General features: G+C 42.1%; 1 protein-coding gene across 2 annotated transcripts in view; it reads right to left on the bottom strand.

Annotated features, from left to right (window-relative positions):
* ADCY2 (adenylate cyclase 2) overlaps positions 1 to 26,106 on the bottom strand; it is a 278,106-nt gene that overhangs the window by 84,986 nt on the left and 167,014 nt on the right. For both annotated transcript variants that reach the window (XM_079798318.1, XM_079798319.1), the window contains exons 5-9: positions 12,783 to 12,931; positions 8,996 to 9,107; positions 5,045 to 5,172; positions 2,190 to 2,348; positions 1,060 to 1,192 (exon numbers count right to left, since the gene is read on the bottom strand). In XM_079798318.1, the coding sequence (XP_079654444.1) occupies positions 1,060 to 1,192; positions 2,190 to 2,348; positions 5,045 to 5,172; positions 8,996 to 9,107; positions 12,783 to 12,931 (681 nt within the window). The remainder of the gene's footprint in view (positions 1 to 1,059; positions 1,193 to 2,189; positions 2,349 to 5,044; positions 5,173 to 8,995; positions 9,108 to 12,782; positions 12,932 to 26,106) is intronic.

Raw genomic sequence — 26,106 nt, 5'->3', positions numbered from 1 at the left:
ATTTTTATAAAGTAAAATTTTAAACAGATATGATGATCTGTTCCAACTTTTTCTTAATGGTGAGTTTCACTAAAGTGACGGGAATAGAGATTGAAGCTGTTTTCTAATGCTAGATGGTCTTATCTATCCATGATTTGGTGTTCTTTTCCTGGAACACAATGTTTTCGTGTTCTATTTTTTGCCTTTTCCTTATGGTTCCCCCCATCATCTCACAGTTTTTCCTGCTTGTCACAGTGAACTAAAGTTTGCCACCAAAGGCAAACCGAGGGTTTGAAGGAGGCCACCATGAGTAGATAGCCACACATCCACACACTTGATCCTGTTTACTTTGTGATACTGGTTTTGACAGTTTAGGAGTGTTTCTTGCTTATATTTGCACCATTTAAAGCTGTGTGATTTAGGGTAAGTTACATAACCACTCAGAGTTTTGGAATCTGAATCTTTAAATAGCAATAACACTCATTTGGCAGGAGTTGAGAGGCTAAAGAACATGAGGGCTCTAAGGCCCTCATTCTGGAGGACATGTGGCGTGAACAGAGGAGGAGTCGGGTCCCAGGAGTAGGTTCTGGATGTGTGGGAAGGTCTTCCAGTAGCAGAGGGTGTTACTGTATGGAAGTTAAACATGTCTGTATACACCTGTCCTCGCACAAATGTATATGTGATACTTTATTGTTAATATTTTAGAAATCCCTTCTTTTCCCTTTTCTTATATGTTTATCCTATCTCAGCTCATTAGATTTTTTATCATCTGAAGGCCTAAGCAAAATATTTCTCTTTAATTTCCCATCTGTCAGGCTGCTCCCAGAAGCCCCACAAATTAACACATACACTGACTAACAATACAACCCTGTCACAGAGAGCAATTATTTCAATTGTTTCTTTAATAAGTAAATTTAAATGCATTATTTAAAACACGTTCCATAATTAAAATGCCATATGCATTTAAAGTACTTTTAGAGGCAAAGGCTTACTTAACTGAAAACACTTATACAAGTAATTTTCTCCTAATCACAGAAGTCATAGGCCAATTACAGTATATAGACTCTTTACTATACTGACCTTGGGGTTGATTACAAAGTAGGTTTTCACCAGGTGCTGCTTTAAATACGGGTCCCTGATGTCACCGTCTCCTTCCTCCACTTTGTAAGCTCCATTCAGATGCTCCAGGGTGACAGAAGAAATATGGACACGTCTGAAATTCCATTTAAAACCACAATCAAGATAGATAAGGCTATCTATGGAGGGAGATTATTTCTGTGACTTCAGAAGTGAAGGGAAGGCTGTATGTTCTTGGCAAAATGGACTGTGATAAGGTTGACAGTCTATTAACCAGGGCTTTAGAAAGATGCTTCTGGAGGTCAGGAGCTACTCCTACTTGGAGGTCTCTGCACTCACAGAAATTTGTCTGGTGGGTGTGGTGAAGAACAGCAAAGAAAGCTTGAGCATAAAGAATTTTATTATATAAGGATATTTTTTGAAATGCCGGCCAGAGGCATTTTAGAAAGCATGCTGATCTGTATACAAAGAGGAGTTTTCTTTCTCAGTTTGCTCTCATGCTTCTCTAAATCAGTGGTCGGCAAACTGTGGCTCGCGAGCCACATGCAGCTCTTTGGCCCCTTGAGTGTGGCTCTTCCACAAAATACCACGGCCTGGGCGAGTCTATTTTGAAGAAGTGGCGTTAGAAGTTTAAGTTTAAAAAATTTGGCTCTCAAAAGAAATTTCAATCGTTGTACTGTTGTTATTTGGTTCTGTTGACTAATGAGTTTGCTGACCACTGCTCTAAATTAAAGCACTTGCATCGAAAACCTCTTGTCTGAAATATGCTCTAACCAGAGACGGATGCCAGTTTTCTCATTTTAATAGTACTGGTTTCAGAGGTCACCAATAATAGAGAAATGCCATATCTGCACTGCAGTATAAAACATCTTCAACTTATGCCCCTATTCATACTTTTGCAAGTAAATAAAAGTTGTAATTTAGAATCTGATATCCACAGTCTTTAACCATGGGTCATGGGGGTGGTGGAATTGGGACTTGACAGGTCATGTTTATCTGATTAATGTAAGAGGCTGTAGGACATAAATACGATAGAAATCATCCAACACTGAGAATTAAGTTATTAACCTTCTGACCTATCATTTCTAACCATGCAGCCAACTTAAAGAGAGAAATCCAATGTCAGGCCTTACCCTGGGACCCCTCCAGCTTCCATGTGATTGGCCAAGGTAACGTCATGCGACCACACATCGTACTGCCACTTCTGCAGGCCAATCACGCCGCAAAGGACATTCCCGGAGTGCACTCCCACGCGCATGTTGATATCAACGCCAGTAGCATCTCTCACTTTCCTAAAGAGAAGGAAACTTACATCACCATCCAGGAACAGCCTCTTCTTCCTTTAACTCTTGGCCAATTTTCAGGGCATGTGATTATTCAGAATTTCTCAGACTGTTGGAAATATTATCACGAATTCTTCTGTAGCAGATTACTGCCTTGAGCCAGAAAATGTTTTTTCTTTCTGATTACTCCTCTTCACCCTCTTCTATCCCCCACCCCCACTTGCCCTCTGGTAATCATACTGTTGTCTATGTTTATGAGGTTTTTATCTAACCCCTTCAACTTTGTCACCCAATCCCCCCAACCCTTTCCTTCTAACAGCTGTTAACAATATCTTAGGACACTGTCTCATTAACAGAGGCAAATGAAAAATTTCCTTTAAGGGAAAATGACAATGCTTGGCAATGCTTATTTATTTCTGCCAGCTAAGTACATTTATCAATTAACATGTTACGGTAAAAGAAGCATACAGGAAGGTATTCCTAGTTACCCTGAGAATCACCCCCAGAGGCTATGGGAAGGGAAACAATGATGTTGGTTGCAACACAGCAAAGAGGAAGGGTTACCAGGTGTGGCTGCAGTAAATGAAACTTAAATGGCTCAAAATTGACATACGCATAGATGTCATGCTTAAATGGTAAAAAGACATCATTTGCGTATGCTAAAAATGATAAAAAGAAACAAACCTACAATGTAAAAATAAATGGCCTCCTGAAAAAAAAAATAGAAAGTTATTCCCTTCCTATCCCTTCTCTTCCTTTCTTTCCCTGCCCTTCCTCTCACTCTTTCTTCCTTTTATGGTCCCTTCCCACCCCCCCACCCCCTCAAAGACAACAAACAATGCAGGCCATCCAAACCCTTTATTCCTGCCCACAGGATGAGCCAGAACATTTACATAATGTAGAAGATCTGCCCCTGACACTCTGCCCTCCATCAGCAAAGAGTGCTATGGTGGCCCAGGCCCTGTATGATCCTCGCCTTTTGCTCATGATGGTTCCTCTCTCTGCTCCCCACTCCCCTGAGGCTCCTTTCTCTGACAGGGTGTGGGTGCCACAGGGCCAGTTTGCATTGTTCTTCCATCTGTGGCTTAGGCAAGACCTTCTCCTCATCCAGGAAGGCTTTCTAGTTGATAAAGGAACCCCTCCTAGGTCCTCAGAGCTCAGCCAACACTCCCGTTTGTGTTCACATCTGCTCTCAGAGAGTCAGCCCCAGGAAGACACAGACCTTGTCCAAATGGTTTGTATACCCATCAGTGGGTTCAGGGCCTGGGGCAATGTAGACAGTCAATACAAGATACAAGTTTATTACTTGACCTGGATCATCTTGGAAGAATTTACTTTGTTTCGTCTTTGGGAGGTAAATAATTTGTTGTAAAACCCATAATTGTTCTTAAGATTTTACCTCATGGAGAGAGAACAGTTCCAACCACGTGGCATTTCTGTACTGAAACATGGTCAGCAGAGAGCCAGGAGGGCATAAAAAGGGAAGACAAGGCACTCTACAATGGCCATTGTGACAGAATTGACTGGTTAATTTTTTGACTCTTTAAAATAGTCTCCAAGTCCTATGCATCTTTTGTAGAAAAATGAGTTGGTCAAAGGTTCAAATGAATTCACTGACCAAGTGTTTTAATGCATGCAGATGCAATCTATGTCATCTCCAGAAAAATGTTGAAGCAATGGCTTAAAACTTGCAACAGCAGTAGACACATTTTCTAGTTTAAGAGGAAGTTCCTGACTTACAACATCAGGATCCTGAATATCACTTCCTTGATTAAGAACAGTTTGCATTCTCATGACAGAATAAAAACAACACACCCCTCTCTAAGCCTTGAGAACATTCCAAAACTTCAGCTGAAGTGCTTCCACCATGGGGCCTCGGCGAATAGGGGTTGAGGCGCTGAGTAAGTAAGTGTGGAGTCCACACACGGAGGGGAAAACACAGGCAAACATTCACAGACCCATGTTTCTGGTTCCTGTGACAAAACCTGAGATGATCTGGCAAAATTCCAATGCCAAGTGTGTGCTTTCTCCTCACCATCTTAAAAAATTAAAATGCCTTTATCCATCCTCACCTTATGCGTTAACAAATGGGAATGAAATGCTTGCCCCTGCATGTGAGAGAGAACAGAGACTTCCTGAAATTGGCTGAGATGTCCTTTCTTGGGGGTGTAACAAAACAACCCATTAAGGATCACTTTGTGAGCTGTATAGGAGCCAAACAGGTGACATATAACTGAAACTACTCAAAGTTGAGAATTGTTGCCCAGATGAAGTAATTTTGGGCTGTGTTTGTATATTAATTGCTGCCTGGTGATAAAACTACTTTCTTTCTTACAATTTGTGTGTAGCCATATTATCTGCCAGAAATCATGAGGGATCCTAAGAGTGCAGTTTCCCTAATATCAGAGAAGATACTTAAATTTTTAAATATCACTTTTGAAAAAACCCAATGCTGTTCTTTTCCATAGATTTCTAACTCAGTTTTGCAAAAAATCTAAGGCCAATAATAATACAAAACACTTAGAGAAGTCATACTTTGGATCAAGTTACTCACATATCAGTAAATGGGTCTCTGCACATTTGTATTTAAATGTACAATAATGCATTTAATGCCAGTAGACTGATAAATACAGGTAGTGGCATCTGAGAACTGCAACTAAAATTATTAAACTGTTAAAGAAGATCTTACTAAGTGTTACACTTACTTTATGGCTTCACACATATCCAGTCCCATTTTCACACAATTTTTGGCATGGTTGGGGAGAGATATCGGGAGTCCAGACACACAGTAGTAGCAGTCTCCTAAAATTTTTATTCTCATACATTCATTCTCCTGGAAGAAAAAAAAATTCACAGAATTTCAGTTGCATTAAAGCACTTATATGAGAATTTAAATTTGCAGAATATCATCAAGAGCTAATCCTACTGACAGAGTGAGTAGGAATCATGGGGAGAGAAATGAGAACAAGTTGGGTTTCTTTTCACTACCCATTAAGAATGAGTCACCATCACTCACATGCCCATTTGCCAAAGTAGGAGAAGACGGGAAAGGGGAATGAAAGGGATAACAGAGAATGTTCTGGAATTATTTCCACTTAATATTAGCAGAGGAATATACAGACAGGATCATTCTCCTTAGTGTAAACATCCCCAAACATTGATGCTGAAATGAAACATTCTATGCAGAATAGAATCTCCCAGGGCAGAAAACAATGACCAGAATGTCACTGGAATTAGAATCGATGTCATTCCCTACTAAGCTCACAGTCTTCGTTTATATAAAAGTTCTTACCTGCAGACATATAGCTTCTGATACACATTTCCATCATATAATAAAGCACAATTCATTACTGTCTAGTAATTTAAAACAATTCTGCCCTGGCTGGGTAACTCAGTTGGTTAGAGCATTGTCCCAATACGCCAAGGTTGCAGGTTAGATCCCGGGTCAGGGCATATATAAGAATCAAACAATGAATACATAAATAAGTAGAATAACAAATATCTCTCTCTCCCAACTCTTTTCTTTCTCTCTAAAATCAACCAATAAAAAATAAATAAAACAATTCTGACAAATTCAACCAGTTGACTATAAAGTTAGACTAACTCATCATTTTTCTTGTCTGGGTTGTTTTTATAATATGTAGATCAACTTCATTCATATGCATCAATCTTACACTTACTTCTAATCTTTGCATCTAGCTTATAGACTCTTCACTAAAATAAAAAAGTCCAAAACCAAAACCAAACACAGGTTTTCTTTTCCTTCCTAACACAAACTCAGGCTTATGTATAAATTGAACACATTTGAAATAATAAAATGAATATAAATTTTTTTGTTCTGAAGCATACTGTAGACTTATAGAAGATTTTGCATAATTCTTTCCTTGTCTGATGGAGAGTGGGTGTACTTTCAAGCTTATCTACAGCACTGTATATGGCTTGCTAGCAATTCCTGATAATAGTATCATCTATAATAATAAAAGTGTAATATGCTAATTAGACCGTATGTCCTATTCAGACCTCTAGTCCTCTCTAATAAAATGGTAATATGCAAATTAACCATCACTCCGCTACATAAGCCACACCCACAGCCAAGCCACACCCACCAGCCAATCAGGGCGAGTATGCAAATTAACCCCCATCCAAGATGGCTACAACCACAGAGAGCAAGGTTTCCCAGGTAACAGAGCAAGCCAATCTTTTCAACAGCCGTTGCAGGCCTAAGCCTCCACTCAAGCTACAAAGTTTCAATTATAGAAGGTAAACAAATTCAAACAAATGGCGGCAGAATGGAGCTTGAGAGAGCAGGCCAGGGTTGCCGGCGGCAATAGGGGAAGCAAAGCTTTCTGCACACCATGGCCGGGCTCACCCGCTTAAGGCTACAAAGTTTCAATTGTAGAAGGTGAATTAACTGCCACAGAAATGGCTGCCACCCCCGGAGGGAACAGCAGGCTTGGCTCCACTCCAGGATACAAAGTTTCAATTGTAGAAGGAAAATAAATTCCAGATACCAGGGCCTCCTCTTGGGTCGCCAGGGTGCGTGGCTGGCCTGCAAACCACCACAGGCCCCTCGCTCAGGCCGCCCCACGCCCCAAGGGAACCCCACCCTGATCCGGGACACCCTTCAGGGCAAACCAGCTGGCCCCCACCCATGCACCAGGCCTCTATCCTATCTAATAAAAGAGTAATATGCAGATTGATCATCACTGCAACACACAATATAGCTGCCCCCATGTGGTTCAAGATTCTGCCCCCATGTGGACACAAGATGGCCACCACAAGATGGCCAGCAGGAGAGGGCAGTTGGGAGGCACCCGGCCTGCAAGGGAGGGCAGTTGAGAGGGACCAGGCTTGCAAGGGAGGGCAGTTGGAGGTGATCAACCCTGCAGGAGAGGGCAGTTAGGGGTGACCAGGCTGGCAGAGGAGGGAAGTTGGGGGCAAACAGGCTGGCAGGGGGGCAGTTAAGCATCAACCAGGCTGGCAGCGGAGTGGTTAGGGGGTGATCAGGCTGGCAGGCAGAAGCGGTTAGGGGCAATTAGGAAGGCAGGCAGGTGATCAGTTGGGAGCCAGCAGTCCTGGATTGTGAGAGGGATGTCCGACTGCCCGTTTAGGCCCGATCCAGCCTAAACGGGCAGTCGGACATCCCTCGAGGGGTCCCAGATTGGAGAGGGTGCAGGCTGGGCTGAGGGACAACCCCCCGCCGTGCACGAATTTCGTGCACCGGGCTTCTAGTAAGTAATAAAAAGGCAAACAAATATTTTTTGATAAGGATTACCTATCATATTTCCTACATAGATATTCTGAATCTAGAATACAGAAATCTGCAATATTAAGCATAGTGAATTCTTGACACACTTATCAAAGATCAGTTGGCCATATATGCATGGGTTTATTTCTGGGCCCTCCATTCAATTTTATTGGCCTATATGTGTGTTTTTATGCCAGTATCACAGTTTTGATTGTGGTAGCTTCGTAATGTATTTTGAAATAAAAATGTGTGCTGCCTTCAGCTCTGTTTTTCTATATTTTATTATTATTATTGTTATCAATTTCAGAGAGAGGGAAGGAGAGAGAAAATGTTTTATCAATATTCCCACCACAAACCTTAACAGTTCCAATAAATAAGGTTTAATATGGTTTTAAATCACTTGTCATCATTTCCTCTCTATAAAATTTCTTATAAATGAACATATAAATAACAACTACTGAACTTACTTCTTTCTTGAATGGCACAAGGATCAATGAATGAAAGTGAGACAGTAGTAAATAAAGGGCTAGGGAGAAGTTATGCATCCTACTTTAGGGGTTCTTTTAGGATGCTTCTTAACAATGTGAATACATGATAGTTACAACATGATAGTTATAACTGGACTAGAGGTCCGGTGCATGAAAATTGTGCACTAGAGGGGTGTCCCTCAGCCCAGCCTGCACCTTCTCCAATCTGGGACCCCTCAGGGGATGTCTGACCGGCAGTTGGACATCCCTCTCACAATCCTGGACCACTGGCTCCTAACCACTCACCTGCCTGCCTGCCTGATTGCCCCTAACTGCCCCCCCCCCCGCTTGCTGGCCTAATCACCCTTAACTGCCTCTGCCTACTGGCCTGATCGCCCCCAACTGTTCCCCCCCGCTGGCCTGGTCGCCCCTAACTGCTCTCCTCTGCCGGCCTGGTCATCCCTCACTAATGCCCCTGCCGGCCTGGTCACCCCACGCAGCCTGTCCAGTCATCCGTTCAGTTGTTTTGGTTGCAAAGGCCGCTTAGGCTTTTATATATATATAGATGAGAGGAAACCATGTTTCCAACTCCTTGACATCAAAATGCCTAAAAAAAGGACCTTCAAATAGCACAGTGCACAGAGATATGCAAATTAAATCTCATTATTCAAAATGTATTTATTATATGTGTGCTGAATTATATATAAGCAGGAGTTTTAAAAATAGATAAAAATGTGTTAATTACATGCTATGACATTTCTCACCCTTGAATTAGGCTTGAGACTTATCAGGAGGGCTCAATGGAAAATAAATCCAACACATTTACAAACATTCCTAAAGGAGGCTTTTTGTAAAACAGTAAAAAGTTGATAAGGGGCCAGAGGAAAAGTAAGCCAAATTTTTATTTATCTTCAACGTGAAATAGAATCACTAATACTTACCTTTGCAATTTGATCAAACTTCCCAAAAAGTTCGTTCAGCATGTGGACCAGTTCTCCTGGGGAGCAGTCACTGGCCAGCCGGGTGAACCCAACAATGTCAGCATAGAGGATACTGTGGGAATGAACAAAGGGGGCAGTGTTTGCGAGTTTATATTCATTACGAAGGTAATGCTATTAAAAGAGTATATACTCTGCTTTTCATTTTATATTTTCAGAAGAAAAATGTCATTTCCCTGGAAAGGGAATACATAAACACTTTGCTAAACATTCCCAGTACATTTTTATGTTAAATTTTTATAATTAAAATGAGAGAAAATTAGTCACATGATGCACTTTTCCTATTGTAGTCTATTCTTACTGATCACCTGTCTCTTTCAGGTTCAGGCCCTCTCTCCCTCTGGTTTACTTAGTAGTCATCCTGACAGTCCATTACACTGTCCTAATCCTGATATCCAATAGGTATGCTTCCATCTGTTACATAAATTTGTACTATAAGAATTCCTAAAAGTAGAAACAGTAAAATAATAAAAGCCAAAATCCTGTTTTTATTCATTTAAAGCTTCCTGGAATAATAAGCTTCTTAAAAGAAAGTCTTCTTAACAAAAGATTCTGGATTACTTGCTACCTGCCTGGATGAAGTAATCAGGGTACATGTTCCTAAAGCTCAGAGTTTAGTTGGGTGATGAATTAAACAAATAAAGATACCAAAAATGTCCAAATAAAGTGATAATAAGTCTATAAAAGAAAACAACAGGCTGCTATAAGAAAGAATAGTGTGTGGGTGTGTGTGTGGGGGGGAATGTGGGGGTTGGGCAGGAGGTGGGAATTAGATGGTGAGGAGTCCAGGAAAGTCACTCTTAGGGAATGACAGTGCAGCCTCCCTTTATGCATGTGGCAGGCATTGAGAGTGGGACGAATGAAAGCAGGGGAAGATGTCTGATTCAGCTTTGGTTGTATGGAGTTGGATGGTGTCTGCAGAACACCCAAGAGGAAGACGCCCATTAGGTAGATGAGTACGGAAAACTATGGTTGAGTTCTGTGTCTCAGCACCACGTGGATGGTAATTAAATCCTGGCAGAGAGCTGGAGAGAACAAAAAGAGCGAGGGGAGAGCTGTAAGACACTAATTTTACCGGAGAGGTTAGATTTAGGGAAGAGAAAACAACCAAGGAAACTGTAGAAATAAAACAAAGGGGATAGGACGTCAGGAGAATGAGGGATGGGGATAAATCTGTGAGTGCCAGGGCAAGGGCCGAGGCAGTCATTGAGAGAAGGGTGTGGAAGTCTGTCAAACACAGATCTGGGACAAGACAGTTGGTGAATTTAGCAAGAATGAGTTCTGTGACATGCGGATGTTAAAGCCAGAGAGTGCTGATTTGAGGAGAGTAAGGAAATAAAGATTAGTCAGAGAGAGTGGAAAAAAATTTCTGGAATCTGAGCTCTGAAAGGCAGAAAGGTCATTTTAGAGGTGGATGGCGGCATTGGGCTAAGAGACGTGTCTATTTTCAAAGATCTGATGGGTTTGTGATGTTTCAGCACCAGTGGGAGGGACTTGGAGGAAGACCAGGAAGATTCAGGAAGCAGCTGGTAGTTCTTACCTTTATGGCTATAAATTGTCTTTTCCTTCCCCTCCTTGCCATTTCCTTATCATCACCATCATTATTGTTGTTGTTGTTATCATTGCATAACAAAGAGCTAGTAATTATTATTAATGGAGAATAAATGTTTTGTTGAATGAACAGTCAAAGCAGAACTAAAAGTAAGTAACTGATCTCTTTGGTACTATCTACAAACCTAAAATTCCCATTAAAAGAAAAACCCCAAAACACTCAGGTATTATCTGTGTTACCTGCTTCTTTTCTTGTACATGTCCTGTTGCAGGACGAAAAAGCCACGTCTTCATATATATTTTTTTAAATTGCTATTTCATGCCATTTAAGGTTTTACATTTTTAAGTATTTGAGTTACTTTTGGATTCCAAATATATTTTATGAATTTAAATTTAATTCAATACTGCAAACATATTCCAGACAATGTGTAAGGGAAATTAAGGGCATTGAAGCTGCTTCCCGAACCCTTTGCCTTAGCCAGTGAGGCAGTTAGCTTCCAAGGTGGCCCCAGGGATCCTCACCTCCTGCTGCTCACACCTGTACTGTCCCCTCCCACACCGGGTGGGGTCCCGCAGAAATGACCAACAACTAATGATCACCCGGCTAAGATGCTCCCAAATTCCCACCCATAGACACTGGGAGACAATATTTATTCTTGTTTTGGGGAAATTCATTACAAAGAAACTGGTAACTAATAGCAGGATAAACCTGAAGTTGGTGGTTATCTTTAGTTATTTTTATAGGTCTGTTGGTTCCTGCATTGTGTCTTAACTACTGATGGATATTCTGTGATCCTGGTTAGATATAGTTGCATGTATCTTCACATGTTTTGAATAGCTGATATGTGACTTAAAAATATTTCCTGAAATGGGAGGGGCATTGCTGACTATCAGACAGTCAAGGTTGGAAGAGGTTAATTCTAGTATAATATACATTGTCAGATAATGCAAAATTTTTTTTTTCTTTAGTTATGTATGTAAGACACTTAAAAACCAGAAGATACTATTTTAAATAATTTTACTCCTAAACATGTGTAAATGTTCTTTAATTTTTAATCTATCTCCCCAAATGGTGGGACTTAAAAAGAAAAAAACACTCCCGATTCTTCATTTATCCAAAGGTGCTTTCACAGTTCTTTCTTAATATGCAACCATTTTTCTATTATCTCCTTCTCAATAGGCATTTCTTATGTATATCACTAGCTCTATGCACCTTTTCTAAAATCTGTTGTCAAAGTGAGATTTGTTTCAGCAATGCATTTATTTTGCAATTAAATTTATTTCTTATTAATGAGTTTAAAAATCCTTGACCCGAAGCAACCACACCAGAAGGCAGCATCATGCATTGGAAAGAGTCTGGACTTGGGGCAGAACAGGTTGATCCCAATTATCCCAATTCTAGTCAATGCTCAACAAATTTTGGTTGTTTGTAATTGTTATTATTGAACTATTGAACAGGGTGGTGGGTAACTCTGACAGCTGAAGTATTAACATCAAAACATAATGAATGAGACCAAATACATGCATGAGAACAAGCTGCCCCACAGGGTTCTCCTTCCTGACCCCAATCCCATCAGATTCCAGGGACTGTGATTCCAGTAATGGCTCTCGAGGATATATGACTGCGCCAGACTTTGAAAAGCAGTAACTTTGACTATAATTAAGCTCCACATCAGTCTCCTAGGATGTTGGTCACTGGTTGACCACACTCCAGAAACTCTTCATTCCTGGTGAACATGTAGATTCTCTAGAAAGTGCTGGTTTCTCTGAGACCTGTCTGCCAAGCCCACTGTGAGAACTCGTCCTTGTGCTGAGAGCCCACCAACCCGTCCTCCAATCTCCCTGCAAAGCTGAGTGTCCTAGGTTCCCAGGAACATGAGCTCAGATCATGGAGTTCCCAGAATAAGGACCACTGTCCACCTAATCCCCCTTTTGTGATGGTCAGCATAGAAATCAGGGCTAAGAGGGACAACACAGTAAAGTAGAGGATCCTATTTTCTTAACATGAAGGCCCCAAGAGGCAGCACAAGGGTGGGTGAAGGGGTAACTATTCTACATGCCAAGGTTTATCAATTGCAAAGGAGACATGCTATTGCAAGATGTGGGCTTCCAGTTAAAAATGTCCCCGCTGCAGTGAACAGGCTCCCCGGACTTGCTGAGAAAGAACAGAGCAGTATACCTGACGTTGGTGTGGCGCTTGACGTACAGGTTGTGAAAGTTGTTTGTGTTTTCCATCTGGCCGGCTTTGGGGCCCTGCAGCCTCTGGATAATCTCAGCTTTCATTTCCATGGCTATGTGAGCTGGCAGCAGGGACAGCAGGAGCCGTTCCTGAAACAAGGTGTGGAAGGAAGACCGAGAGTTCAAATAACTAAGGGAGCATCCAAGTAATATTCAAGAACATCAGTGAGTTGTAGCACAGCCAATTTGAGGACTATTTTCAACGAGTTAAAAATACAGATTCTAGGACTACATGTTGAAAAAAATAAAAATGTTTAAGGTCAGAGTGTGTTGTTTTATTTATTGAGTTATAATCATGTGTTCTTCAGTGTGGAGAAAAAAAGGAAGGCAAAGTTATTTCCCCAAGGATATTATTTATCCACTTTGATTCTAATGTAGTAAAGCAGAAATAAGTTTAGAATGCCAGAAACCAGTGGTTTGTTTAAGATAGAAAACACTCATTTTTGCTGGCTTGCCCATATGAGAGATAAGGTGCTTTATTGCACTTTAGAAAGTCAACCAATACTCCACATTTCCTAAATAAGATAAATATTTTCAACTATTTCATTTCCTCTATGATGAACACTCAATCTCCTTTAGTGATTTTGAACTATTATAAAGACAGAATATCAGGAATATTAGCTTCTGTAAAATGCCATCTATAAAAAACTACTGGTGGAAGGCAAAAAGCTGCTATGAGCTTTTCTTGTATGTTTGGTTTGTAAATTCAGTAAATTCAGTACACAGTAGCATGCAATATTATATTTATTTTAATATGTACTTATTTAGAGTTGTACTTTTCCATTTTCTTCAAGAAAAATGTGCCATATATATATATGGAAAAGTATTACAGATGGGCAACCTTTTTTTGAAAGTTTATATTAATCCTAGAGTATTTTAAATGTTAAATCTACTGTAGAAAACACCATGTTCTTCAAGTATTATAGATTTAATATTTATTGTGGTATTCCATGTTGATAAACATTTTTGAATGAAATATGTCTCCATCTTCCACATTTTTTCTCTCTCTCTCTTTTGTGTGTGTGTTTATGAACAAAGTGGTGAGAGAGTAGGGGCTGAGGGGAAACTGGGCTTTGCTCCCAGGTTTACAGGCCAGGGGTCCATCTCCTATACACATCACTAAGGTGGCTGTTGGGAACTACCCCTGAGGGACAGAGGGTAGTCCAGGAGTGCATCTTGATGGAGATGGGATGACTCTCATCAAAGCACATCCCAGCCTGCTCCAGGTAAAGTTAGATGCAAAGTCAACAGGAGACAAAGTACATGCCTGTAGAGGGACCTCAGTTCTCCATGAACTGGCATAACTGAGTGTTGATCTTTCTTCCGTTGCTCTGAGATGCCATCAAATCTCTGTCATTATCAAAGCAAACAGACACTGAATATAAATCTGTTAACTTCTAAAACTGTGATAAGGAATGTTAGCATGTAGAACACAGCAGATTATGAATCTGGACCTAGCCTATCTATTTAGAAATCCCAGAGGATTCTGTGTGTTTATAGAGATGTCTGACAATCAGCTTGACTAGATTAAAACCAATTTTGTCCTCTTTCGGATGGGTGACAGATGAGTCCAGGGCTAAGGAAAACAAAAAGCACCAGGCCACAATGCTCAGCTGACTTAGTTCTACTTTGCTATTTTATGACAATAACCTGTGTGTGCATGAAGATTCAGTGCAGTCTTCTGTTGAATTTAAAGCAACCAGTAGACTTTCCCAACATTTACATTCATTTCTACTTATGCTTCTTGTAGTCAACATTGTCAGTGTCCTACCCACATTCCCTATGCCTTCCTTAGAGGTCGCTTGCAGCCTGTTCCTTTATAAATCTGGTTTCCTGTGTCCCTACCAATAAGAAAGTAATTTGATGGAACTGTCCCCACCTTCTGCACCCATCACCCTCCTTGAGGAGATCTGAGCATATTACAGTTTCCCAAGGGTCTCCAGTAGTACTGAGCCCCTGTTGCCACCAGCAGCCCCTTTTAATAGCTGACCTCCCTCCCTTACTCTCCTACTTGAAACCACTTCCCAACCTAGTGACTAAACTCAGAGCCTTCTCTTAGGGTCTTCTTGGGGTAAAACTAAAAAAGAAATTTCTTCTCTCTTCCTCCTGGATTCTCTATTAAGAATATGCCAACCTCCAAAGACAGATTCCACGAACAAAAAAGAAGAATCGAATATAGTAATTGTTTTCACTGGCTGTAGAATCACTTAATGACCAAATGTAAATTATGATATTTTACACAAAAATGTAGATGGATGACTGGCTGGCTTTTTTTTAAAGCTAACTTGAAAAAATATATGTTGAATAAACTAAACTGGGCTAAGATTTTCCTTTCTAAAAGTGTTCATGAGTCCGTGTGAATTTAGACTGGAAGAAAGATTTTGCTAACAGCCAACCAGAGAAATATAAGAACCCAAAGTTCCCCATTACCATGTGATTCTGGTGCACTGGTGGACTGTGAGACCTCTTATAGAGCTCATGAACAGAATCTGTGTGATGGGGTCAGCACATGTCCGCTCGGTGATCACAGCCTTGGACAATGGGGTGAGCCTCAAATAGGAGCCTACACTCAAATGTGGTGAGTCAAGACACTTTTAAATTTGTCTTTATTCTCTTATAAAATGTTATACTTTGAAAGAAAAGCCCAATATGTTGGCACATATGACAAATTTTGACTCAATTCATAATCTGACAAGGTTAATATTCCCGTTAACATTTTAGCTTTTTGTTAATTTAGCTGTGTGAGCTGCCAAATTATCTGAAAATAATATACAAACCTAAGTGCTTTCCATACCAGATATGACCTAGCTACATTACCTCTCCAAGTACATTGGAAATCTTCCTTAAGGGGACTTTTGGAAAATCAAGTTGTCATTAGACTGATTGATGCATACCATTACTTCTTTCTCTTGCTAGAAAAGATTGTATAATTACAGAGAATTTGGCTAATTCTGGCATATTCAAAGGTTATCTGATGAATAACTTGGCCTTGGTTTGAAGGTTCCATTTCAACACATCCCTTTATTAAACCTGTAATTATTATTCATTAGCAATAGTTTTCCTAGAATTTGTTCTTTTCAATTATGCCTCATAAAAGAGCTACAAAGTTAGTACTTTTCAATGTACTATCGATCCAAGTTCAGGACACACTGAGCTCAGAAGTGTTTTTAATATAAAACAGAGCAGATATTATAACTTTATATTTGTATGCTATTTTTGTGGTTATTTTTGTGGAAAGAAAAATCCAATTTAAGCAAAGAAGACTTCTATTTAAAATTTGAACTAAGATTCAGTAATGCATATTCCATCTTATCCCTCCAATAAACCATGCATGTAATAAATATTTAAACCCACTTTACAAAAGGCAGGATGACAGTGACATGCTCCTTCCATAAGAATTTAAGCTTTTTTTCCTCCTTCAAAATTTCTATTTAGTTCTTATTTTAAATGCAATTCAATTACATCAGGATACCAAACCAATGCAACGAACAGAAGGCATATTGTTATAAATGTTTCTCCTTCCAATAGAAAGTAGCTATCAGAATGGACAGACGCCAGGTCCCAGAGCAGCCACTGGGTTACATGTGGTGCTGAGGAAACAGATGATGTCCTTCAATACTGTCCTGCAGTATGAAAATATCAGGTGTCCATTCAGAATCAAAGCTGAAAACGCTGCAGTTAGAAAATACCTGCCAGGAACACGAAAATATGTCAACGCCTTCTCATATCTCCTGCTGCAGCCAGCTTCATGTCTGCAGGTCTCAGAGAATAAGCATCTCCCTTGGCACCAACCTCCATCACCAGCATGTCCCCAAACCTAAGTTCTAGGGACCACTGCTAATGTTGTTGTTTCCCATTATAACGTTTAGTTTGTTTCTCTCAGGTCCCTCCTTAGAAATCTTGCTTCTCATCACTCAGTCAGAAGGCACTGAATACTCTTATTATTTGGAAGGGCTTGCTTTATCTTTCTTTGACTTTTATAAAAGATTAAGTCATCATATTTATGGATGATGGAGAGCAGCAGCACTTTGTGGTAGAAACAGCACTGAAATGGGAGATGTGGGTTCCTGCCCATTCTTTGCCACCATCTAGAAAACCTCCACCAAATCACTCCGGCCTTTGAGTCCCAGTTTGTTTGTCTAAAAAACACATCCATTGACCCAGGTGAGTTGAAGGTCTCCATGTCTGTGTAAGTTTGTAGCATTTTATGGAACCACAAGAGGCCCCTTTTAGATGTTATCTCTCTCTCATTTTTTTTGTTTTGTTTGTTAATTCTCAACCGAGAATATTTTCCCATTGATTTCTTAGAGAGAATGAAAGGGAGGGGGAGAGACAGAGAGAGAGAGAGAAACATCAATGTGAGAGAGACACATCAATTGGTTGCCTCCCACATGCACCCCAACCTGGCCAGAGACTGAGCTTGCAACCAAGGTAGGTGCCCTTGACCAGAATCGAACCCAGGACCCTTCAGTCTGCAGGCTGATGCTCTAACCACTGAGAAACTGGCCAGGGCAACTCTCACTCTTTTGGAGTCAAATAATTAGTGACACAGAGGAAAGAACCCAGTGTTCAGATCTAAACATGATGCCAAGACTGTAAGAAGGATTGTGGGTAAGGAGAGACCACTGGGATCTTGACAGAGAAGACTGAGTTCATCTTCTTGAAGAGTGGCTTCCATGAGTGGGAGGAGGATGAAGAAGGATGGCTAAGAGTTTGGTGCGCCATATTAATGGCCAATGTAGGCATGCGTAGTGAAAGTCAGCTTATTTATTTTATAGTCTAGGAAAACTGGAGTGCTTTGCGCAAGTTAAAACGAATATGCACTTCAACCAATCACTATTCCCTTTTACAAAAGACTGAGTCCTTTCACTGCATGCTTATATTGTTTTTCATTTTACAAACCCTGGTCACATACAGTTTCATTTAAATTCAAACATTTTTGGCAAAAAAATAGGTATTGGAGTGGCTCAGATAGGGTAAAGTGGAATGGTAGACACTAGGTAGACACTGTGTGTCTTAGGACTTCACAGTCACTGTTGGCTCTTTCCACTCACTCTGATTTACACTGAGTGGCCAGATTATTATGATCTCTGAACGCATAATAATCTGGCCACTCAGTGTGTGTGTGTGTGTGTGTGTGTGTGTGTGTGTGTGTGTGTGTATTAGAGGCCCGGTGCATGAATTCGTGCATGGGTGGTGTCCAGCCAGCCTGGCCAGGGGGAGGGGACATGGGCGGTTGGCTGGCCTGCCTGCTGGTCGAACTCCTGGTCGAGGGGACAATTTGCATATCAGCGTTTTATTATATAGGATATACACTGAGTGGCCAGATTATTATGTGTTCAGAGATCATAATAATCTGGCCACTCAGTATATAAGCTCAATGAGATGACAGGAATGCCTTTAGAAAGTAAATCATTAATAGAAGGTGAAAGAATGAAATTATCACTCATCTTTGATGACTCTGCAGTTAAGAGACATTAGAGAACAATGGGCTAATCAAGTCCAATTATAAATTATGTCCATAGTGATGGATGATGGTAAATTGAAACTTCTAAACTTTTTTGGTAAGGAAAATGGTCCTTTCCCCTAACTATGCTGAACTGAGACACTTGAAACCCAGAGCAAAACTGCTCTTAGGGTGAGTCTCACAGCTCCCACTGTCAGCAGATGTCAGCCCTTCCCACCCTTCCTGTCCAAACCCCTGACAGGGTGCTCCCAGGGCACCACTGGGGCACAGTTCGAATCACAGGCAATATCACAAGGCTTTCTCTGAGAAGGGGGGAACTGAGGCGATTTCTAAAAGAAACTCAGTGACATTTCTCTCCTGAGCACATGACTGAGTCCCGAAGTGGGCATTTACATCACTGGGAATGTGAAGCTGAATACTGGCGGGCAGGGGTGGGGTGATCTAAGGACACTGCAGTGCGGAGGTGAACTTTAAAGCTCTGCTTATCTGTCCTGACACCTGAAGTGCCATATGCCAGCCTCCAGAGCAGAGCCTCCAAAGACACAATCCCACAGGTAACACCGGTCAAATATTGTGCCTGCCTTCAAACACTAATTGTCCCCATGGGCACCGATGTGGTTGATAGGGCGAGAGGGACCCATCATTTCTGCATGACATCAACTTTCCAGGGAAAGAATAATACATGAGGAAAGGGAATTGGCAGAACAGCACTCATTCTCATTCCGCTAACGAAACAATGTCCTGAACTCTCTCAGATAAAAAGTAAGGATGCAAGCAGCAAACTGCTGATGTATAGCAAAATCAGCACAACAGAAAGCTCAAGGGCCATCACATTCCTAGAATTTTAGTAAAAGTAACTCAAATGAACCCAGCTGGTGTGGCTCAGTGGTTGAGTGTCGACCTATGAACCAGGTCATGATTCAATTCCTGGTCAGGGCATATGCCTGGGGTTGTAGGCTCAATCCCCAGTGTGGGGCATGCAGAAGGCAGCCAATCAATGATTTTCATCATTGATGTTTCTATCCTTCTCTCCATCTCCCTTCCTCTCTGAAATAATAAAAATATATATTTTTAAAAAGTAACTCAAATGAGATGACCATGGCTCACACTCAAGTACGAAGGTGCCTGTCTGCTACAGTTTGCCGGACTGTAAACTTGTTGCACACCTGATTGCGTTAATATTGTTGGCACGGAGTATTTTCAAAGCTTTATCTTTGCTTTTGGAAAACACCTTCTTGGTAATCAGACTGCAGATATTCTTCCAGGGATTCACCCATCTAAATTCCACTAATACATCTGCTTTAGAGAGAATCATATCAAAATAGTTAAAAAATGTAATTCTTGTTCAGTATCTCATATGCACCTCTACCTACAAAAATAAATAAGTCGTGACTTGGCGCTTCTATAATTAAAAAAACCTTCTAACAGATTTTATTGCAAGTTACAAATAATTAACTCAAGTTTAATCATTCACATAATGTAGAAGGAAGCCTTGATTTGGTGTATTTCCTAACTCTTTTATTTACTCTGAGCATGTAAGTTCTTATGACCTGTGAAAATGTTAAGTCCAGAGGAAGCAAACTAGCAGGCTGTGGACTGAGCTCTGATTGGCTTGCAGGGAGCACACAGGCATGCTTGTGTGTGTGCAAGTTAAACGAATTATCCTTAGGTAAGTCATGCACTGAACAGCTACATGTGGTCCATCATTTTAACCACTCTCTTGCCCCCGGTTTTCCAGAATAAAAGAGCACAACTAGCTGGGGCATCTCTCAGAAGTGCACCGTGACTTCTGCTCACCTGCCATTGGCCAGAGGTCACAAGGATATTCTCACCTCTAAGGATGCTGGGGCATGTGCCCAGCTAAGAAGATCCTCTTACTATAGAAGAAGAAGAGAGTAAACATTGGAAAAACAAACAAGCAGTGGTCTCTGTCCCATGCAGAGCAAGCAATGCAGCATTTCCAAAAGGAAACCATCAATGTCCCTCCCAGAGGTGCCCCTTTTTTCCCCAACCTAAATCCAGTTAAAAGTCAACCTGCAGCTGCCACCTGCTCTCATCCTTGACTGCTCTTTCCCTCTTACCATCTCCCATCCAGTGAAGCAGCAGTTCCTGTCCCTCACGCTAGGAAACTGCACCTTCTCCCAACCTACTGCCACTACCCTGGTCTTGGCCACCTGTGCCACCCTCTGATGATGGATCGCTTCCTAATGGACTTCCTACCTGCTGTCCATCCCCCTTGCTCACCCTTCCTCTTCTGCAGCAGAGGTCTTTCTAAAAGGTAAAGTAGCCAAATCAGGTCAGTCCCAGCTGACTGCTTCTACTGACAAATCTGAAGCTTACCAGTATGTTACAAAATATGAATTACTCCTGTGAACTCCACCTCCTTTACTTTGCTGCCCTCCTCCTGAGCCTGTGGCCCAGCTCTTCTGAATCATATAGAGCCCCAGCTGGGCACTGTGCTCACCTCCTCGCTGGAAAGCCTGCTACCCTTGGACCTGGACTGCTGGATCCGTCATACTGTTCCCACCCACGCTCACCTTCCTTCCCTAAGGCTGTCCTGCTAATTCTTCCTTAAACTTCTAATCACATACTGCCTCCTCCATCACTTCCTCCTGACAGCTGTCCTGCATGGCCTTCCCATCCCAACGGGGTTAGGTCCTGAGTGCTGTTCTGGCACCCGCTGTCACCCTCAAACTCTACTGAAGCCATCGGTTTCCTTTCTGCCCAATGTTGTAGGTGCCAGTGTGCCCAGGCTGTGCCTTCTTCAGCATAATGTTCTGGGTACGGGACACAGAACCTGGCACAGAGAAGAAAGACACCCAATAAGCATTTGTTCAGTGAATACAGGAAGAAACACTTGAATGTGTGGCTAATGCCTCATTACACTTTGAATAAGATTTCCACTGGGCAGCTCATTTAAAAGCTTGGTTTTTCAATGATTATCCAGGAGAACATTTTGGCCTTGCTCTGCCACTCATTGAGTGGACAGTGGGTAAATCATGTGCTAACCCCTTTGCTCCCAGTGTCCTCCCTGGGGCCTGGGAGGTGTCTGAGTATATTTCTGCTGCCTGTTCCACTTCCAGATTTCTTCCATTCTGTTAGGTATTGGGAGGAAATGGGAAGACATCCTCGAGTGTGGCAGCAGAAATGAAATACTTTTAAAAATTATTTTATTGGTAACTTTTAAAAACCTGTGATTTTTTCCAATAAAAGAAATGATGAAAGAATATATATAATTAATATATGTATATATTATATATGTGGAATATATAATATCTATATCTACAGATATCTATGTACTATAGATATCTATACTAATAAAAGGGTAATATGCTAATTAGACCGGGAGACCTTCTGGGAGACCTTCCTGACAAAGCCATGGTGGCAGGGCCAAGGCAGAGGCGGTTAGGGGCGATCAGGCCAGGAGGGGAGGGCAGTTGGGGGTGGTCAGGCCAGTGTGGGGGCAGTTAGGGGAGAGCAGGCTGGCAGGGGGGGTGGTTGGGGGTGAGCAGGCCAGCGGGGGGGGGCAGTTGGGGGCAAACAGGCTGGTGGGGGGCAGTTGGGGGTGATCAGACTGGAAAGGGGGGCAGTTGGGACAATCAGGCTGGCAGGCATAGGGGTTAGGGGCGATCAGGCAGGCAGGCAGGTGAGTGGTTAGGATCCAGTGGTCCTGGATTGGGAGAGGAATGTCTGACTGCTAGTTTAGGCCCAATCCCTTTGGGACATCCCCTGAGGGGTCCCAGATTGGAGAGGGTGCACCGGGCCACTAGTAGAAATATAAATAGTTATCTTTGAATTTTGTCACAATATGCATTAAGTAGGCATGCATGCATGGATTTCTAGGGCAATTGTAGAGAATAAAGGGCCTTTACATTCCTTTATATATTTTTTCTTAAAGGTTTTCTGATATCTGATCATTCTAGAGCTGAAGACCTGTCACTCTTCTCTTCATTATTCTGCAGGTACAAATCCAAGTGTTCATGTAAATCACGTTGGTGCAGGCTCCTCCTGTCACCGACTCGAGCCCTGGGCCTGATGGAAGGCGCACAGCCCAGGATGCGGTGTGAAGGAGTGAAGAGGGAATGAATGAATAAGTTATGAGCTGCAGCCCTGCCAAAGTGAAAAGAGGGCATAGTTTCTGCCAAGAAGCAGAAACTGGGATCAGTATGGGAGTGAACACCATGGCCACACTGCATTAAAAAAATACGTATTGATTAATTGAAATAACTACATCAGCATATATAAGCTTGGGAATTCTCAACTTTGTCATACCAATAAAAATATTTATCAAATAGTAAGCAGATTTTTAAGAGCTCTAAACTGACACAGGAAAGCCTGGTATCTGAATCCGACGCAATGATTTCGAAAGAAAATAGCACGTTACTTTCACCAGCTCCTGGGCACATGCTGACTTGAGCTCAAGCCTGGTTTGGATTAGGAATGTTTCAGGACTTTATTGCTGCAAAACACATCCCCAGCGGTTCAGAACACTCATGATTCTGTGGATTGGCTGGGTGGTTCTTTCGCTGGTTTTGCTGTGGGCCAGTCACCTGAATGCATTCACCTGGAGGGGGGTGGCCTGGCTGGAAGGCCCAATGTGGCCCCAGTTACACATCCATCTGGCAGTAGCTGCTGGCAGGCGGCTGAGCCCTGGTCTCCTCCACGTGGCCATTTATCCTCCCTCAGGCAGGACTGTCTTCCTAATGGCAATCTCAAGGCAGCAGTCCCCAAAAGTTGAGAGGGGATCTGCAGGGCCTCATAAGGCCTGGGCTCCGGAATTCACACAGCACCATTTCCCAATTTCTATTAGTCACAGTGAGAAACAAGCCTACCTCCAATTCAAAAATGACTGTCTCCATCGGATGCAAACTAAGTGAGAGCCGCTTCCAGCATTCATGGTTCCACAGGCATGGAGGAGCCAAGGATTAAAAAACGTCTACAGGCCCTCTCTCCTTGGCTTGTAGATGGCTTCTTTCCCCTGTGTCATCTTCACATGGCATTTCCTCTGTGTGTCCTAGTCTCCTTTTATAAGAACGCCAGTCAGATTGTATTAGCACCTACCTTACTGATCTCTTCTAACTTACACTGAGTGGCCATATTATTATGACCACCCCATCAGTACTTCGTTGGGCCACCTTTTGCCTTCAATACTGCGGTGATTCTTCTTGGCATTGACTCCACGAGATGTTGAAAGGTGATGCAAGGAATCTGACACTATGCCTGATGAATAGCACCGTCCAGTTCTGTGAGATTTGATCGTTGTGGAACCAGCTGCCTGATGGTTCTTTTAACTTCATCCCCAATTGGATTGAGATATGGTGATTGTGGGAGCTACCTAAGCAAGGTAAAGTCTCCCTCATGTTCTTGAAACCACTCCTGCACAATATGAGCACCGTGGCATGGCGCATTGTCTTGTTGGAAGAAGCCATCTCCATTGGGTTACGCCATCAACATGATAGGATGAACTTGATCAGCAATGATACTTAGGTATGTTGTGCTATTCAGATGTTGTTCCACATGAATTAAAGGGCCCAAATCATGGCAGGAAAACATGTCCCAAACCATAACACTGCCCTCATCAGCTTGAAGGGTTGTACTCATGGATGTGGGGTGCATGCTTTCATGCTGTTTCCGTGAAATTTTCACTCTGCCATCAGCATGATGCAACTGGAAATGTGATTCATCGGACCACAGGACTTTTTTCCAATGCTCGACTGTCCAATCCTTGTGTTCCTGTACGAATTGGCGACATTTTTATCTTGGTAACTGCAGACAGCAAAGGTGTTCGAACAGACCTTCAACTTCCATATCCCATATGATGCAGTGTACGGCTACTTTGCCTATAAACGTCAGGTAGTCATAATAATCTGGCCACTCAGTGTAAATTCCTCTTTAAATGCTGCATCTCTAATATTGTCACTCTGAGGTACTGTGGGTTAGAGCCTCAACATATGCATTTGTGGGGATACAATTCACCCCAAACAGAATCTTCGTCTACAGGGCAGAGAAGGAGGCAGGCAATCCACAGGCTGCTGCAGACTCATGAGCTGACTTTTTCCTCCCTGCCTTGTGCAGGCTTCTCCCCTCTGCTTCTTCATCACCAGTGCCTCACTTGTTCAAATACCCTCAAGGCTCCTTAAATGTTCTCCTCTTTCTCCTCTAACTGTCCTGCCCCTGCATTGTTGTCTTCTCGAGTTCCTGTCCACCTAAACTATGCACCAGGAGAGGCTGCTGGACAGCTCCAAGGCTCACAGTTTCAAGGAGCCATTTCCTCTGGGGAGCTGTGGGATTCTAGGGTCTTGTAGCCTCACAGTAAATAAGTGGAGTTACACCACTGGGAGGGACCAGCCCATGACACAGAGCCTCCAGCAGGGCTGGGCAAACTCTTTCTGCAAAGGGCCAGGATATGAATAGCCCAGGCTTTGTGCACTATACAATCTCTGTCACAGCTACTCAATTCTGCCATCCTACTAGGAAACCAGCCATAGATGAGGAGCAAATGAATGGGCGTGACTGTGTGCCAATACTTTATTTGTGGCGACTGAAACTTTAATTTTATATGATTTTCATGAAATATTATTTCTCTTTTGATTTTTAAACTTAACAATGGGAAAAGAAACAAACATTCTTAGCTCAGGAGGCTGTACAGAAACAGATGGTGGGCCAGACTTGGCCCTGGGGCTGTAGTTGGGCGACTCCTGGTGTAGAGAAAGTTCTATGGAAAACCACACTTAAGGGTACTGCAGACACATTGCAAGTGTCACTGACAACCGAAGTAAAGGCATATCCTTCCTCCAAAGGGCACTGTTATTATGATTTCCAGAATCTGTCTCTCATCTGTTATTTAACATGCTGGGCTCTATAATAAAAGCCATCAAATGGATCTTCTTGGAAAATAATAATTTCCAGGTTATTACTGAGTTGTCAGCTGAGGAGGAGGGTGCAGCGGCTCAGAGCATGGTTTTGGATTATCACAAGTCTGGGAACAAATCCCAGCTCCTCCACCTCATCATGTCTTGATGGTACTGACTTGTGCAAGGGTCTGGCCACATCCTGGGTTTCCGTGGCTGGTGGCTTGGAGGTGGCTGTTTGGCATCATGATTCAGAATGATGGCGGGCCAGCAAGACCACTGCACACAAACCAGAAGGTTGAAATTCAAGCCTGAGCAGGTCATTATGTGGAATGAGCCCTAAGGCCACCTCTGACTTCTCTGGGCCTCATTTTCCTCATCCTTGAATGAAGGGCCTGGACTAACTATCCCAGTCTGCTTGCTCTAGAAGCTGGTGAAGCAAACGTTCTATAACACTTACTTTTAGATAAAGTAAAAGTCAACTTGCGTTTAGCTGCAAACAAAGTATCTCATTTCCTCACTCAATAGCTAATACTCCAGCAGTCAGAATTCATAATGCATGTTGCTTGATTTACAGTGGCAACCAGTAATTTGTGTGAGAAAGACTTAATTTAGAAGAACGCACATGTCATCTTTTTTTCATAACCAAGTAAGACTTACAATTAGCTTGATTCACATGCTGTCACGGATGTCTCCACTGAACACACAGTGAACAATACGACGTTTTCAAGGCAGCTCTTTGATGGAGAGAACTAGTCCTCAGTTGTGTAATTCATACTAAACATAAATCCTCCTCCATTTTCTTCTTGAATACCCCATGCCCACTCGAGCATCACCTTCCGTGAGTGAATCATTAAAGGGGAAAACCACTGAATACATTCATTTTTTACTGTGTTTTGCTCTGCAACATTCTATGCTTGGGAAATAGCCACAGGAACATCAGTAAA

Source organism: Cnephaeus nilssonii, assembly GCF_951640355.1.
Source record: "Cnephaeus nilssonii genome assembly, chromosome: 2".
NCBI lineage: Eukaryota > Metazoa > Chordata > Mammalia > Chiroptera > Vespertilionidae > Cnephaeus > Cnephaeus nilssonii.
Note: the sequence above shows the minus strand (reverse complement) of the source record. Positions and strands in the feature narration are given on the sequence as shown.